This window comes from Oncorhynchus kisutch, linkage group LG6, assembly GCF_002021735.2.
Source record: "Oncorhynchus kisutch isolate 150728-3 linkage group LG6, Okis_V2, whole genome shotgun sequence".
Classification (NCBI taxonomy): Eukaryota; Metazoa; Chordata; class Actinopteri; order Salmoniformes; family Salmonidae; genus Oncorhynchus; species Oncorhynchus kisutch.
This window is the reverse complement of record NC_034179.2, coordinates 5,952,467-5,971,204: the sequence shown is the minus strand read 5'-3', so window position 1 is coordinate 5,971,204 and position 18,738 is coordinate 5,952,467. Positions and strand designations below refer to the sequence as shown.

Genomic DNA, 18,738 nt, shown 5'->3' with positions numbered 1-18,738 from the left:
TCTCTATCAGCCTCAACTAGCAGGAGAGGGAGAGCAGAGCACAGCAGAAGAGAGGCAACAAGCCCCTTGTCAGAAGCCAAACGGAGCACGTTGGGCCCCAGCCACTGAAGCCTGTAGGGGCCCCAGCCACTGCAAGCTGTTTTTCTGAAACACAACACAACTTTTGGCCTGTACTAAATCCCTCTGCCACTCCAGGGATCCACTCTGGCATAAACAGGCTGTCTGGTGGCACGGCAGCTCATTCTGGATTCTAGCAATGTGTTTAATCAATCGTTCAGGTTCATACAGACAGACCCAAATAGCTGGAAGGGGGAAGTAGAGATATTTCTGTTCATAAAATAGAGCTCCTGTGGGTCTCAGAGTGAAGAGTATGTCAACTTTTGAAAAGTCCAACAGCCCAACTCGTCAGACCACTATTTGTTTTGTTTCATTCTGATGGTGCAATCTACCAAAAGCATTGACTTTTTACATGGTAAATGATACACATGATATGCATGTGTAAATTAAAAAACATTTTAGATTTTTTTTTTTTACTAGGCAAGTCAGTTAAGAACAAATTCTTATTTTCAATGACGGCCTAGGAACAGTGGGTTAACAGAACGACAGATTTGTACCTTGTCAGCTCGGGGATTCGAACTTGCAACCTTTCGGTTACTAGTCCAACGCTCTAACCACTAGGCTACATTCCAGGTGACTACCTCATGAAACTGGTTGAGAGAATGACAAGAGTGTGCATACCAAGTCAAAGGGTGACTACATTGAAGAATCTCAAATATGAAATATACTTTTTTGGTTACTACATGATTCCATATGTGTTATTTAAAATATTTGATGTCTTCACTATTATTCTACCATGTAGAAAATAGTAAAAAATCTAGAAAAGCCCTGAAATTAGTAGGTGTGTCCAAACTTTTGACTGGTACTGTACACTTGCACACATTATATATCTTGAATGACAAAATGCATGTACTCACTCTTGACAGAACTACTTCCAAGGAGATGTTCTGTGGAGGGCCACTTGGTACTGTAGAGGAGAAACAGAGAAACAGAGAAACACGTGAGTCTTCCAATACAAAACAGCTTTACCGCATGTGTAACAGATGTGGCAGTTCAGACCTATTACAGTCCTATCGTGATGAAGTAGACCAACAGGAGTAGCACTGAACACTTCATTAACATAAATCTGTCATTCCACTGTAGAGCACTGAACACTTCATTAACATAAATCTGTCAGTCCACTGCAGAGCACTGAACACTTCATTAACATAAATCTGTCATTCCACTGTAGAGCACTGAACACTTCATTAACATAAATCTGTCATTCCACTGTAGAGCACGGAACACTTCATTAACATAAATCTGTCATTCCACTGTAGAGCACGGAACACTTCATTAACATAAATCTGTCATTCCACTGTAGAGCACTGAACACTTCATTAACATAAATCTGTCATTCCACTGTAGAGCACTGAACACTTCATTAACATAAATCTGTCATTCCACTGTAGAGCACTGAACACTTCATTAACATAAATCTGTCATTCCACTGTAGAGCACTGAACACTTCATTAACATAAATCTGTCATTCCACTGTAGAGCACGGAACACTTCATTAACATAAATCTGTCATTCCACTGTAGAGCACTGAACACTTCATTAACATAAATCTGTCATTCCACTGTAGAGCACTGAACACTTCATTAACATAAATCTGTCATTCCACTGTAGAGCACTGAACACTTCATTAACATAAATCTGTCATTCCACTGTAGAGCACGGAACACTTCATTAACATAAATCTGTCATTCCACTGTAGAGCACGGAACACTTCATTAACATAAATCTGTCATTCCACTGTAGAGCACTGAACACTTCATTAAATAAAATCGTCATTCCACTGTAGAGCACTGAACACTTCATTAACATAAATCTGTAATTCCACTGTAGAGCACTGAACACTTCATTAACATAAATCTGTCATTCCACTGTAGAGCACTGAACACTTCATTAACATAAATCTGTCATTCCACTGTAGAGCACTGAACACTTCATTAACATAAATCTGTCATTCCACTGTAGAGCACTGAACACTTCATTAACATAAATCTGTCATTCCACTGTAGAGCACGGAACACATAAAGAACTTGTAACATTGCAAAAATCTGAAACCTTTTGTCCAAAAAGGATGCAGAAAAGGTAATCTGTGCTTTTGTCACTTTTAGATCAAACTACTGCAATGCTCTACTCTTCGGCTCCCCACTTAAAACACGAAATAAACTACAGTTAGCGCTGAACACAGCTGCTAGAATCTTGACTAGAACCAACAATGTTTATCATATTACTCCAGTGCCTCTCTACACTGGCTTCCTGTCAAAGCAAGGGCTGATTTCAAGGTTTTACTGCTAACCTACAAAGCATTACATGGGCTTGCTCCTACCTATCTCTCTGATTTGGTCCTGCCGTACATACCTACACGTACGCTACGGTCACAAGACGCATGCCTCCTAACTGTCCCTAGAATTTCTAAGCAAACACTTGGAGTCAGGGCTTTCTCCTATAGAGCTCCATTTTTATGGAACGGTCTGCCTACCCATGTCAGAGACAAAGACTCGGTCTCAACCTTTGAGTCTTTACTGAAGACTCATCTCTTCAGTGGGTCATATGATTGAGTGTAGTCTGGCCCAGGAGTGTGAAGGTGAACAGAAAGGCACTGGAGCAACGAACCACCCTTGCTGTCTCTGCCTGGCCGGTTCCCCTCTCTCCACTGGGATTCTCTGCCTCTAACCCTATTACAGGGGCTGAGTCACTGGCTTACTGGTGCTCTTTCATGCCGTCCCTAGGAGGGGTGCGTCACTTGAGTGGGTTGAGTCACATACGTGATCTTCCTGTCCGGGTTGGAGCCGCCTCGGGTTTGTGCCGTGGGGGAGATCTTCGTGGGCTATACTCGGCCTTGTCTCAGTTGGTAGTCTTTTTATATCCCTCTAGTGGTGTTGGGGCTGTGCATTTGGCAGAGTGTGTGGGGTTATATCGTGCCTGGTTGGCCCTGTCTGGGGGTATCATCGGACAGGGTCACACTGTCTCCTGACCCCTCCTGTCTCAGCATCCAGTATTTAGGCTGCAGTAGTTTATGTGTCAGGGGGCTAGGGTCAGTCTGTTATATCTGGAGTATTTCTCCTGCCTTATCCAGTGTCCTGTGTGAATTTAAGTATGCGTTCTCTAATTCTCTCTCTCCCTCTCCCTCCCCTCTCGGAGGACCTGAGCCCTAGGACCATGCCTCAGGACTACCTGGCCTGATGACTCCTTGCTGTCCCCAGTCCACCTGGCCGTGCTGCTGCTCCAGTTTCAACTGTTCTGCCAGCGGCTATGGAACCCTGACCTGTTCACCGGACCTGCTACCTTGTTTCGACTCTCTCTCTCTACCGCACCTGCTGTCTCGCACCTGCTGTCTCGCACCTGCTGTCTCGCACCTGCTGTCTCGCACCAGCTGTCTGCACCTGCTGTCTCGCACCTGCTGTCTCGCACCTGCTGTCTCGTATCTGCTGACCTGTTGCACCGTCTACAACTACTGTGATTATTATTATTTGACCCTGCTGGTCATCTATGAACGTTTGAACATCTTGGCCATGTTCTGTTATAATCTCCACCCGGCACAGCCAGAAGAGGACTGGCCACCCCTCATAGCCTGGTTCCTCTCTACCCAGTACAGCCAGAAGAGGACTGGCCGCCCCTCATAGCCTGGTTCCTCTCTAGGTTTCTTCCTAGGTTCTGGCCTTTCTAGGAAGTTTTTCCTAACCACCGTGCTTCTACACCTGCATTGGTTGCTGTTTTGGGGGTTTTAGGCTGGGTTTCTGTACAGCACTTTGAGATATCAGCTGATGTAAAAAGGGCTTTATAAATACATTTCATTGATTGATTGATTACAGGTTTTCCTCAATCGCTTTGGCAATTGTTTTTGAAACAGTCTTAACATTCTCTAAACTATAAGTGCAGTTGTCACAAACTGTTTAATGGGAACAAGTCTATTGCATTGTCTCAGACAAAAACATTTCATTCATGCTTCAAAACCTAGTTATTGTGTCGGTAAATTGAAAAACGACAACAAAATGAAAAATTGTTTTGTCATCATGAGGTCAAAACGTTTAGATGGTTTTAGTTTTGAAATGGTTGTTGATATATAAATGGTATATTATTATTCATATTTATATATAAATGTCCGTTTGGTGACACTGACTGCTTACTATACGATACTATACTATACTATACTGTACTATACCATACTATACTATACTGTACTATACTACACTATACTATACTGCACTGTACTGTACTATACTGCACTGTACTGTACTATACTGCACTGTACTGTACTGTACTATACTATACTGTAATATACTACACAATGCTGTACTATACTACACTATACTATACTGTACTATACTATACTATACTGCACTATACTATACTGTAGTGTACTATACTATACTATACTGTACTATACTGTACTGTACTATACTATACTGTACTGTGCTATACTATACTGCACTATACTATACTGTAGTGTACTATACCATACTATACTGTACTATACTGTACTGTACTATACTATATTGTACTATACTGTACTATACTGTACTGTACTGTACTGTCATGTACCAAACTATACTATACTATACTGTACTATACTATACTATACTGTACTATACTATACTGTACTATACTATACTATACTGTACTGTACTGTACTGTACTATACTATACTGTACTATACTGTACTATACTATATTGTACTATACTATACTATACTATACTATACTATACTGTACTATACTGTACCATACTGTACTATACTATATTGTACTTACTATACTATATTGTACTATACTATACTATACTATACTATACTATACTGTACTATACTGTACTATACTACTATACTATATTGTACTATACTATACTGTACTATACTATACTATACTGTACCATACTGTACTATACTATATTGTACTATACTATACTGTACTGTACTGTATTATACTATGCTGTACTATACTATACTATACCATACTATAATATACTGTACTGTACTGTACTATACTATACTGCACTGTACTATACTGCACTGTACTATATTGTACTATACTATGCTGTGCTGTAATATACTACACTATACTATACTATAGTATACTATACTATACTGTACTGTACTGTACTGTACTATACTGTACTGTGCTGTACTATACTACACTATACTATACTGTACTATGCTGTACTATACTACACTATACTATACTGCACTGTACTATACTGTACTATACTATGCTGTGCTGTAATATACTACACTATACTGTACTGTGCTGTACTATACTACACTATACTATACTGTACTGTACTATACTGTACTGTGCTGTACTATACTACACTATACTATACTGTACTGTACTATGCTGTACTATACTGTACTATACTATACTATACAATACTATACTATACGGTACTGTACTGTACTATACTATACCGTACTATAATATACTATACTATACTGTACCGTACCATACTATACTATACTATACTATACTGTACTGTACTGTACTGTACTGTACTGTACTGTACCGTACCATACTATACTATACTATACTATACTGTACTGCACCGTACCATACTATACTATACTATACTGTACTGTACCGTACCATACTATACTATACTGTACTATACTATACTGTACTATACCGTACTATACTATTCTATACTGTACTGTACTGTACTATACTATACTATACTATGCTATAATATAATATACTATACCATACTATACTATACTATACTATACTATACCAGAAGGTCAGCTGCGTCTAGCTGAATGCTTATTGTGTATCACACTGAGCTTTTTAGATACCGATTTCAACGGTAGGTCAAAGTTCACCCCGGGAAAAGTCAATACTGTAGTACACAGACAAAAGAACATGTATATTTGTACGTATACAGTACATGCATTTTTTAATTAAGCAATGTGTTACACCTACACAGAACATTCACATTCACATTTCCATTTTTAAATACAGTTGATGTCGGGGATTTACATACACTTAGGTTGGAGTCATTAAAACTCGTTTTTCAACCACTCCACACATTTCCTGTTAACAAACTATAGCTTTGGCAAGTCGGTTAGAACAATCTACTTCATGCATGACATGAGTTATTTTTCCAACAATTGTTTACAGGCAGAATATTTCACTTATAATTCAGTGTATCACAATTCCAGTGGGTCAGAAGTTTACATACACTAAGTTGACTGTGCCTTTAAACAGCTTGGAAAATGCCATAAAATTAAGTCATGGCTTTAGAAGCTTCTGATAGGCTTATTGACCTAATTTGAGTCAATTGGAGGTGTACCTGAGGATGTATTTCAAGGCCTACCTTCAAACTCAGTGCCTCTTTGCTTGACATCATGGGAAAATCCAAATAAATCAGCCAAGACCTCAGAAAAAAAATTGTAGACCTCCACAAGTCTGGTTTTCCTTGGGAGCAATTTCCAAACACCTGAAGGTACCATGTTCATCTGTACAAACAATAGTACGCAAGTATAAACACCATGGGACCACGCAGCCGTCATACCGCTCAGGAAGGAGACGCGTTCTGTCTCCTAGAGATGAACGTACTTTGGTACAAAAAAAGCGCAAATCAATCCCAGAACAACAGCAAAGGACCTTGTGAAGATGCTGGAGGAAACAGGTACAGAAGTATCTATATCCACAGTAAAACAAGTCCTATATCGACATAACCGGAAAGGCTGCTCAGCAAGGAAGAAGCCACTACTCCAAAACCGCCATTAAAAAGCCAGACTACGGTTTGCAACTGCACATGGGGACAAAGATCGTATCTTTTTGAGAAATATCCTCTGGTCGGATGAAACAAAAATAGAACTGTTTGGCCATAATCACCATCGTTATATTTGGAGGAAAAAGGGGGAGGCTTTCAAGCCGAAGAACACCATCCCAACCGTGAAGCACAGGGGTGGCAGCATCATGTTGTGGGTGTGCTTTTCTGCAGGAGGGACTGGTGCACTTCACAAAATAAATGGCATCATGAGGCAGGAAAATTACGTGGATATACTGAAGCAACATCTCAAGACATCAGTCAGGAAGTTAAAGCTTGGTCGCAAATGGGTCTTCCAGATGGACAGTGACCCCAAGCATACTTCCAAAGTTGTGGCAAAATGGCTTAAGGACAACAAAGTCAAGGTATTGGAGTGGCCATCACAAAGCCCTGACCTCAATCCCATAGAAAATGTGTGGGTAGAACTGAAAAAGTGTGTGCGAGCAAGGATGCCTACAAACCTGACTCAGTTACACCAGCTCTGTCAGGAGGAATGAGCCAAAATTCACCCAACTTATTGTGGGAAGCTTGTGGAAGGCTACCCAAAACGTTTGACCCAAGTTAAACAATTTAAAGGCAATGCTACCAAATACTAATTGAGTATGTACACTTCTGACCCACTGGGAATGTGATGAAAGAAATAAAAGGTGAAATATATTATTCTCTCTACTATTATTCTGACATTTCACATTCTTAAAATAAAGTGGTGATCCTAACTGACCGTAGGAAATTTTTACTGGGATTAAATGTCAGGAATTGTGAAAAACTGAGTTTAAATGTACTTGGCTAAGGGGTATGGCAACTTCCGACTTCAACTGTATTTCTGACATGTAAAGTCATATATATACAGTGCCTTATGAAAGTATTCGGCCCCCTTGAACTTTGCAACCTTTTTGCCACATTTCAGGCTTCAAACATAAACATATACAACCGTATTTTTTTGTGAAGAATCAACAACAAGTGGGACACAATCATGAAGTGGAACGACATTTATTGGATATTTCAACGTTTTTTAACAAATCAAAAACTGAAAAATTGGGCGAGCTAAATTTCAGTCTCTCGATGTGCAAAACTGATAGAGACATACCCCAAGCGACTTACAGCTGTAATCGCAGCAAAAGGTGGCGCTACAAAGTATTAACTTAAGGGGGCTGAATAATTTTGCATGCCCAATTATTCAGTTTTTGATTTGTTAAAAAAGTTTGAAATATCCAATAAATGTCGTTCCACTTCATGATTGTGTAAATAAATAAATGGTACTAATATGCATGTCCTTGCTTCAGGTCCTGAGCTACAGGCAGTTAGAATTGGGTGTCATTTTAGGCGAAAATTGAAAAAATCCTTAAGAGGTTTAAAAAGAGGTTTTAAAAAAATATCAATGTTCAAAAATTTAGCCAAAGCGATTGAACAAACTGTAAATAAAATAAGTCTGTTATTCCACTGTAGAGCACTGAACATGAATCATCAAATTGAACCCCATTTAAGTAATTGAAGTACATATCCTGTGGAAAAGGTAAACGGTTGAATCAGTCAGAGGAAGGAAGGATGGAAGGAAGGAAGGAAGGTAGGAAGGATGCAGAGCTGTTCTTCTTTGACTAGGTACGGATGAAGTGGCTGTGTCCCAATTTGCACTACTTTTGACCAGGGCCCATATGCCTGTATTCAAAAGTAGTGCAGTGCACTATGTAGGGAAAAAGGATTTGGGACAAATCCCTAGTCAGATATCATTGAGAACAAAGGAAATGGTGGCATTAAAGAGACTCCACCAGCCTTATCTATGACAGGTCCTTTCCAGCCCGGCCAATGGGCATGCAGGATGGAAACGACCCCTTTAGAATCTTTAGAATGACCTGATTAAGTAACATGAATGACGTGTAACAAGACTGACCTTTTTATAGAACTCATCCATCATGACAGCATTCTATACACTCAGAGGAAGAGGCCACTGGAGACCACCATCCTTTAAACAGCTATTATAATAGAGGGGGTGGGGGGGGGGGGGGGTCATGAAAATAACTGCCATCACCTGCTATGGGGGTTACGACAAGAAACATTACACATATATTTTGAAACTGCTTCTGGTTTTGTGAATCATGATGGTGTTAAGAGGACAGTATGATATTCGGTGAAGGAAGTTGGCGTACCCATAGTCATTGCATTCATTGCGCTAACGCTAGTTAGCATTGGCTCGCAAAACTATCTCTAACTTCCTTCATACTGAAGGATTAGTGTCACAGTGGGTCCGTCTCTACAGCGTGCTCTGTCTCGTAGAAGGGGAGAGCGGGAAGTCGTCTGTTTTATGACGGTCGTAAATATCGAAACTCCTTTCCCCACTCTGCCAAGATGAACGTTGAGATTCCCGTTGTTACCACATTGCACGGTAACGGTAACTTGAAGGTTACAACGTTTTTCTAACGTAACAATATGTCTGTGTTCCAACCAGTTGGAATGGTCCGTTTAAATAATAATCATGTCCAACATTTACTGCATGGTGATATCATTAAAGATGTTATAACGGAAACATTGTAACTTTAAGAGCTTTCACAATGTATCAGATTTACATCTAAATGTTGTGGAATGTATATGATTAAATATGAAACTATTTGTGAAAAGATGTAATGTGATGTTGTCCTTCTAAACAAGATATATACTTTTACTAGTCAGTGGACGAGCCCCGTGAGCCCAGACATTACATCAGGCGTCATGGAACCGCACTCCAAGGAGATGGCTCCTGACAAAATGTTCAGTAGATCAGAAAACATGAAGCGATAGCTACATGTTGAAATGGTTGGCAACTCTCAAAGGTCAAAAACGCAGGGACTTGAGATCATACTTTGAAATGGCTGGAACTCAACATTTCAAAAAGAGAAGAAGTACTACTCGATGACAAAGAGACCTAGGGTAATTCCGGATGTCTTGAATGGTTAAGAAATCTGCAAACTAGAGTGAATTATTCAGGCTGCAGCTGTTTAAATACTTTAGTCTGTTAAACGCATTTGTTCTAAGAACATTTACAAACAGTACTCTGAAGTATCCATTATAACAACTACAACCACAAAAGACCTTGGGACTTCTGGGGAACGTAACCAGAGACTCTCTGATGATATTATCCAGCAGACGAACCCGGCGATCGCAGAGAGCGACAACAAAGACTACACTCATAAAGATGCAAAATGCTATTTATTTTCGAATGAGCGGCTGTTCACGTAAAAACTATTAGCATTTAATGAGTGCAGTTATCTACTGTATTACAGTGAATCCTCTCTGAGTTTCCCGCTCTTGAACAGTTCCCGCCCCTTTCCTTTGTCTACCAAGCAGTCATATCGGCTCACTAGGGACTTTTCTATCATGTCAGTAAACAATGTATGACCTATAGTGTGTGTGTGTGTGTGTGTTTATGTAATTCTGTGATTTATTTAAGTTAGTTAGTACATAAATAATTAAGCCAATTTGTATATCACTGATTCATGATCTATGTTAGGGTCCGTGCAGACATCCAAGGGTTTGTGACATTCAGAATATGACTGATGAGGTAATAATACATTAATAAGTGACTGTAATCGATAAGATATGAAAATATCGGAAGAGTTCATTCGTGAAATAAATAAACTCTTTAAACATTTTCCCGTGGTGCCCCGATTTTCTATTTAATTAAAGTAAACATGATTAGTTTAATCGCATTACTAAATTACACATAGAGAATTGATTTGATAATATAAAGTCTTCACATTTAACGATATTCAACGCTATGACAATACTGTCCTCAGAGACATTCAACCGTTATCCACTAGTTTCATCTGACTGATTAAGCCAGAATGTCCCTATAAACAAGAAGTACTATAGCCATTTCAAGTGTAAATTATTTTAACCCAGTTATTATTTTTTATTGTTATCAGTGACAGCTAGATACTATAAAATATACTATTCAGCTCATACAATTGACTGGAGAGGTGTAGTGAGCCTGGTTCTGGCAGTACACAGTCCACAGGTGGTGTTGGGTACTAAGGAGGTTGGTGTCATGGCATGTGTGAGGCCAGCCGGGTACGTTGGGACCGAACTACCAGAATGGCTTTGGGCTGTGGTGGACGAGTGACTGGCGTGTGGACTGGCGGCATGTAGGAGGCGAAAGGTCATTAATTACCTTGGAGAGAGAAAGGAGAAGCCAGCCGGCAGTAAATAGAGAAAGAGAAGTGGCTGCAGCCGGCCCGGTGGATTCATTACGACAGCATTAATTAAGCAGGAGGTAGAAAAAGGCAGCTCTTGGGGCTCATTTGAAACATTCAGCAAGCCACAGCTAATGGGATCTGACTGAAGATACTTGACTGCAGCCCTCTTAACCCTCTCAGCTCTGGAATGAAGGTAATACGATGAGACAATCAGGACCTATAAGAGAGTCCTGGGGGCCGGGAGGAGCTGAGAAGAGCTGGGAGGGATTAAGACGGACTGGAAGAAGCAGGGAGGGGCTGAGAGGAGCTGGGAGAGGCGGAGAGGAGCTGGGAGAGGCCGAGAGGAGCTGCGAGAGACTGAGAGCAGCTGGGAGAGGCTGAGAGGAGCTGGGAGAGACTGAGAGGAGCTGGGAGAGACTGAGAGGAGCTGGGAGAGGCTGAGAGGAGCTGGGAGAGACTGAGAGGAGCTGGGAGAGACTGAGAGGAGCTGGGAGAGACTGAGAGGAGCTGGGAGAGGCTGAGAGGAGCTGGGAGAGACTGAGAGGAGCTGGGAGAGACTGAGAGCAGCTGGGAGAGGCTGAGAGGAGCTGGGAGAGGCTGAGAGGAGCTGGGAGAGACTGAGAGGAGCTGAGAGAGACTGAGAGGAGCTGGGAGAGACTGAGAGGAGCTGGGAGAGGCTGAGAGGAGCTGGGAGAGACTGAGAGGAGCTGGGAGAGACTGAGAGGAGCTGGGAGAGGCTGAGAGGAGCTGGGAGAGACTGAGAGGAGCTGGGAGAGGCTGAGAGGAGCTGGGAGAGACTGAGAGGAGCTGGGAGATGCTGAGAGGAGCTGGGAGAGACTGAGAGGAGCTGGGAGAGACTGAGAGGAGCTGGGAGAGGCTGAGAGGAGCTGGGAGAGACTGAGAGGAGCTGGGAGAGGCTGAGAGGAGCTGGGAGAGACTGAGAGGAGCTGGGAGAGACTGAGAGGAGCTGGGAGAGACTGAGAGGAGCTGGGAGAGGCTGAGAGGAGCTGGGAGAGACTGAGAGGAGCTGGGAGAGACTAAGAGGAGCTGGGAGAGACTGAGAGGAGGTGGGAGAGGCTGAGAGGAGCTGGGAGAGGCTGGGAGGGGCTGAGAGGAGCTGGGAGAGACTGAGAGGAGCTGGGAGAGACTGAGAGGAGCTGGGAGAGACTGAGAGGAGCTGGGAGAGGCTGAGAGGAGCTGGGAGAGACTGAGAGGAGCTGGGAGAGACTGAGAGGAGCTGGGAGAGACTGAGAGGAGCTGGGAGAGGCTGAGAGGAGCTGGGAGAGGCTGGGAGGGGCTGAGAGGAGCTGGGAGAGACTGAGAGGAGCTGGGAGAGACTGAGAGGAGCTGGGAGAGACTGAGAGGAGCTGGGAGAGGCTGAGAGGAGCTGGGAGAGGCTGAGAGGAGCTGGGAGAGACTGAGAGGAGCTGAGAGAGACTGAGAGGAGCTGGGAGAGAATGAGAGGAGCTGGGAGAGACTGAGAGGAGCTGGGAGAGACTGAGAGGAGCTGATAGAGACTGAGAGGAGCTGGGAGAGGCTGAGAGGAGCTGGGAGAGACTGAGAGGAGCTGGGAGAGGCTGAAGAGGAGCTGAGAGAGACTGAGAGGAGCTGGGAGAGACTGAGAGGAGCTGGGAGAGGCTGAGAGGAGCTGGGAGAGACTGAGAGGAGCTGAGAGAAACTGAGAGGAGCTGGGAGAGACTGAGAGGAGCTGGGAGAGACTAAGAGGAGCTGGGAGAGACTGAGAGGAGCTGGGAGAGGGCTGAGAGGAGCTGGGAGAGGCTGGGAGGGGCTGAGAGGAGCTGGGAGAGACTGAGAGGAGCTGGGAGAGACTGAGAGGAGCTGGGAGAGACTGAGAGGAGCTGGGAGAGGCTGAGAGGAGCTGGGTGAGGCTGAGAGGAGCTGGGAGAGACTGAGAGGAGCTGAGAGAGACTGAGAGGAGCTGGGAGAGACTGAGAGGAGCTGGGAGAGACTGAGAGGAGCTGGGAGAGACTGAGAGGAGCTGATAAAGACTGAGAGGAGCTGGGAGAGGCTGAGAGGAGCTGGGAGAGACTGAGAGGAGCTGGGAGAGGCTGAGAGGAGCTGGGAGAGACTGAGAGGAGCTGGGAGAGACTGAGAGGAGCTGGGAGAGGCTGAGAGGAGCTGGGAGAGACTGAGAGGAGCTGAGAGAAACTGAGAGGAGCTGGGAGAGGCTGAGAGGTGCTGGGAGGAAAAGGAGACCCTAAGGGTACTTTTGGCACCTTGCTCTGAATGGAGAGTGACCGAGAGAGAGATAGAGAGAAATATATGGAGAGACATAGAGAGAGAGATATGGAGAGCGAGATGGAGAGAGATATGAGAGCAGAGTGGGCTAGGCTCTGATCTCAGGATGGGGGTTGGAGAAAGAAGAAGATATGGATTAGAGTGGAGTCTAGTGGGATAGGTTCTGATCTCAGTGAAAGAGAGATGGGGATGGAGAGAGAGAGAGGAAGAGATGGATTAGAGATGGAGTCTAGTGGGATAGGTTCTGATCTCAGTGACAGAGAGATGGGGATGGAGAGAGAGAGAGGAAGAGATGGATTAGAGATGGAGTCTAGTGGGATAGGTTCTGATCTCAGTGACAGAGAGATGGGGATGGAGAGAGAGAGAGGAAGAGATGGATTAGAGATGGAGTCTAGTGGGATAGGTTCTGATCTCAGTGACAGAGAGATGGATCTCTGCTCCTCTCAGCCTGCCCCCCCGATCCCTGCCCCTCTCAGCCTGCCCCCACCCCCGATCCTTGATCGTCTCAGCCTGCACCCCTCCCCCGATCCCTGCTCCTCTCAGCCTGCCCCCCTCCTGATCCCTGCTCTTCTCAGCCTGCCCCCCCCCCCGATCCCTGGCCCTCTCAGCCTGCCCCTGCCCGATCCCTGCTCCTCTCAGCCTGCCCCCACCCTGATCCCTGCCCTTCTCAGCCTGCCCCCCGCCCTCCCCCTGATCCCTGCCCCTCTCAGCCTGCCCCCCCCGATCCCTGATCCCTGCCCTTCTCAGCCTGCTCCCCCCCTCCCCCTGATCCCTGCCCCTCTCAGCCTGCCCCCCCCTCCCCCTGATCCCTGCCCCTCTCAGCCTGCCCCCCCCGATGCCTGCCCCTCTCAGCCTGCCCCCCCCTGATCCCTGCCCCTCTCAGCCTGCCCCCCCATACCTGCTCCTCTCAGCCTGCCCCTCCCGATCCCTGCTCCTCTCAGCCTGTCCCCCCCCCTCCCTCTGATCCCTGCCCCTCTCAGTCTGCCCCCCCCGATCCCTGCCCCTCTCAGCCTGCCCCTCTCTGCCTGCCCCCCCCCCCCCCCCTGATCCCTGCTCCTCTCAGCCTGCCCCCCCCCCTTCCCCTGATCCCTGCTCCTCTCAGCCTGCCCCCCCTCCCCCTGATCAGCCTGCCTTTGACAACCCTTAGTAGTAGGCCTACATGACAAATAAAGTGAAAAGCCTGCCAGAGCGACTTGCAGGTTGCATTCCACGACAGACAACAGACAACAGAGCATTGTAAATGCTTCAAGCTGGAGAGGGTTCATAAAAGGCCTCTTCAATCCAGGAGAATTACCGCAGAGCACAGTCATAATCCCAGGGTTAACAGTTAACAGTTAAATCAATAGCTTGATGTTAGACAGCCAATCCCAGTTAATTAATTAGTACCAATTGAAAATCGAGATAGACTATCTGAACAACCCAAGATATGAAGACTAAAGGCTGGTTTATACTACGGGTGTGTTCGTAAAATCTTTCTGGAGTGCCTGAGTGAGCTAAGAGTGCACTCTGGGCGTCCGTAAAACTCAGAGCATTGTAACATTGTCCGTTCTGACCTAACAGCAGTCAAGCACCCAAGTTAACTGGCTAACTTTTTAGCTACTTCCAGACACAAGGGAGAGAAAAGCTCACTGACCATTTTACTTGCCCTAGCAGAGCTGGTTAGGCTGTTTGCATGTTTGCAATACTTATTTTCCACCATCATTTGCAAATAAATTCAATTTAAATTCTTTTGTCATTTTGTCTGTCATAGTTGAAGTGTACCTATGATGAAAATTACAGGCCTCTCTAATCTTTTAAGTGGGAGAACTTGCACAATTGGTGGCTGACTAAATACTTTTTTGCCCCACTGTACAAGGATAGATGCTTCTCCCTCTCTGTCACGGATGCCATGATTGCCCTTAGTTTGAAGATGTAATCCGGAGACAGGCGTTTTATACAACATGTGTGTGTTCTCGATCTGCATATTTGCAATCAAACGCCAGAACCTTCTCCATCTCCTTAGCTATCATAATTCCACTGATTTCAAAACTCGGTCCTCCAGAAATGATATACGGTATACCACCGAAGCATAGCAGCTTCCAGTTTTAGATCCAATTAAAGGTGAGGTCCAGTAGCCCAGTGTAGCGTCCAGTTTTAGATCCAATTAAAGGTGAGGTTCAGTAGCCCAGCGTAGTGTCCAGCTTTTGATCCAATTAAAGCTGCATGAAGCCGAACAAACTCCACTCTGATCCTCCGTTGTGTTAGCAACTTTCTTTCATAGCCCACGACTTCTTTCCCGGGAGAATGAGAGAGAGAGAGAGAGAGACAGAGACAGAGAATGAGAGAGAGAGAGAGAGAGACAGAGAGAGGAGAGAGAGAGAGAGAGAGAGAGAGAGAGAGAGAGAGAGAGGAGAGAGAGAGAGAGAGAGAGAGAGAGAGAGAGGAGAGAGAGACAGAGAGAGAGGAGAGAGAGAGAGAGAGACATGAGAGGAGAGAGAGGAGAGAGAGAGACGAGAGAGAGGAGAGAGAGAGAGAGAGAGAGACAGTGAAATTCCACAGTGTGCCATCACAGCAGCAAGATTTGTGACCTGTTGCCACAAGAAAGGGGCAACCAGTGAAGAACACACGCCATTGTAAATACAACCCATATTTATGCTTATTTATTTTCCCTTGTGTCCTTTAACCATTTGTACATTGTTACAACACTGTATATATATATATAATATGACATTTGTAATGTCTTTATTGTTTTTAAACTTCTGTATGTGTAATGTTTACTGTTAATTTGTATTGTTTATTTCACTTTTGTATATTATCTACCTCACTTGCTTTGGCAATGTTAACACATGAGAGAACACACACCTCTTTACAATAACGACCTGAAAACATGTAGTGCATAGCAAATGATTTCAACAGCAAATGAATGATCAGAAAACACATTAGCCATTCACAACAGCCAGAAAAATGTCTAATATCAAGTAGCACATGTAAGTATTTATTCAGGACAGAGGATGACTCATTAAACATTCGGTGCCTCATACTGTATAGCCACATTAAAGATACCCGAGGCCTTTCCTCCTTTCTCATATAGCCACATAACAAGAGTTGTGAATAAAAAAATACCTAAATATCATCTCATGTGATTGTTAGTAGAAAAGCTGTCAGAAAGAATGTTTCATTTCAGCTGGAGAGGGAGAGGGGGAGGAGGGAGGGAGCGAGAGAGAGGGAGGAGGAGGGAGGGAGAGAGAGAGAGGGGGGAGGAGGGAGGGAGAGAGAGAGAGGGGGAGGAGGGAGGGAGAGAGAGAGGAGGAGGAGGGAGCGAGAGAGAGAGAGGGGGAGGAGGGAGCGAGAGAGAGAGAGAGGGAGGAGGAGGGAGGGAGGGAGAGAGAGAGAGGGGGAGGAGGGAGGGAGCGAGAGAGAGGGGGAGGAGGGAGCGAGAGAGAGAGAGGGGGAGGAGGGAGCGAGAGAGAGGAGAAGAGGGGAGGAGGAGGAGGGGAGAGAGAGAGGGGGAGGAGGGAGGGAGAGAGAGAGAGGGGGAGGAGGGAGGGAGAGAGAGAGAGGGGAAGGAGGGAGGGAGAGAGAGGGGAGCGAGAGGGATGTGAGAGGGAGGGAGAGAGGAGGGAGAGAGAGAGAGAGAGAGGGGGGGAGGAGGGAGGGAGAGAGAGGAGGGAGCAAGAGGGAGGGGAAGAGAGGAGAAGGGGGGGAGGAGGGAGCGCGAGGTGAGAGAGGGGGAGGAGGGAGCGAGAGAGAGAGAGGGGGGAGGAGGGGAGGAGGGGAGGAGAGGAGGAGAGAGAGAGAGGGAGGAGGGTGCGAGAGGGATGCGAGAGAGGGAGGAGGGAGAGAGAGAGAGGAGGAGGGGCGAGAGGGAGGGAGAGAGCGAGGGGGAGGAGGGAGTGAGAGAGAGAGAGGGGGATGGAGGGAGGCGAGGATGAGAGAGAGGAGAGAGGGAGGAGGGAGGGAGGAGAGAGAGAGGGAGGAGGGAGCGAGAGGGAGGATGGGAGCGAGAGGGAGGGAGAGAGGGGAGGAGGGAGCGAGAGAGAGAGAGGGGGAGGAGGGAGCGAGGAGAGAGAGGGGAGAGGGGGAGGAGGGAGGGAGAGAGAGAGAGGGAGGAGGGTGCGAGAGGGAGGGAGAGAGAGAGAGAGGGAGGAGGGTGCGAGAGGGAGGGAGAGAGAGAGAAAGAGGGGGGGGAGGAGTGGAGTGAGAGAGAGAGGGGGAGGAGGAAGGAGAGAGGGAGAGGGAGGAGGGCGGAGGGAGCGAGAGGAGGGAGGAGGAGAGGGAGGAGGGAGGAGGGAGGAGGGAGGAGGGAGGAGGGAGGAGGGAGCGAGAGGAAGGGAGGAGGGAGCGAGAGGGAGGAGGGCGCGAGCGGGGAGGGAGGAGGGAGCGATGGAAGGAGGATGAAAGGAGGCAGGGAAGGAGAGAGATGTGAGGGAGGGAGAGAGGAGGAGGGAGGAAGAGAGATGGGGAGACTGATGGAAGAGAGAGATGGAAGGAAGGAGGGGGGAGAGGGAGAGGAAGAGGGAGATAGGGAGGGAGGGAGGGAGAGGGGGGAGAGAGTGAGTGGGAGGAAGGTAGAAGAGGAGGGAGGTAGTGGGCGAAAGTGAAAGTAAGGCAGAGAGAGAGAGAGAGAAAGAGAGAGAGAGAGGAGAGAGGAGAGAGAGAGAGAGAGAGAGGGGGAGGAGGGAGTGAGAGAGAGAGAGGGGGAGGAGGGAGCGAGAGAGAGAGAGAGGGGGAGGAGGGAGGGAGAGAGAGAGGGAGGAGGGAGCGAGAGGGAGGAGGGAGCGAGAGGGAGGGAGAGAGAGAGGGAGGAGGGAGGAGGGAGCGAGAGAGAGAGAGGGGGAGGAGGGAGCGAGGAGAGAGAGAGGGGGAGGAGGGAGGGAGAGAGAGAGAGGGAGGAGGGTGCGAGAGGGAGGTAGAGAGAGAGAGGGAGGAGGGTGCGAGAGGGAGGGAGAGAGAAAGAGGGGGAGGAGGGAGTGAGAGAGAGAGGGGGAGGAGGGAGGGAGAGAGGGAGAGGGAGGAGGGGAGAGCGAGAGGGAGGGAGAGAGAGGGAGGAGGGAGGAGGGAGCGAGAGGAAGGGAGGAGGGAGCGAGAGGGAGGGAGGAGGGAGCGATGGAAGGAGGATGAAAGGAGGCAGGGAAGGAGAGAGATGGAAGGAAGGAGGGGGGAGAGGAAGAGGGAGATAGGGAGGGAGGGGGGGGGAGAGGGGGAGAGAGTGAGTGGGAGGAAGGTAGAAGGAGGGAGGTAGTGGGCGAAAGTGAAAGTAAGGCAGAGAGAGAGAGAGAAAGAGAGAGAGAGAGAGAGAGAGGAGAGAGAGAGAGAGAGAGAGAGAGAGAGAGAGGCAGAAGAAAACCTATTTTAAAACCGTATTTTTGACCTACCAGTTTCCCTATCAAATCTAAAAATATCAAGCAGACAACCTAAGAAAATTAAGAACACAAATTGTATTCTTATTTTATTTATT

At 46.3% G+C, this 18,738-nt stretch overlaps 1 protein-coding gene across 1 annotated transcript in view; it reads right to left on the bottom strand.

The window, feature by feature from the left end:
• Positions 1-18,738, bottom strand: part of dcc (DCC netrin 1 receptor) — a 699,685-nt gene that overhangs the window by 224,014 nt on the left and 456,933 nt on the right. Inside the window, exons 11-12 of the mRNA XM_031825895.1 lie at positions 11,321-11,409; positions 975-1,080 (exon numbers count right to left, since the gene is read on the bottom strand). Coding sequence (XP_031681755.1) covers positions 975-1,080; positions 11,321-11,409 — 195 coding nt within the window. The remainder of the gene's footprint in view (positions 1-974; positions 1,081-11,320; positions 11,410-18,738) is intronic.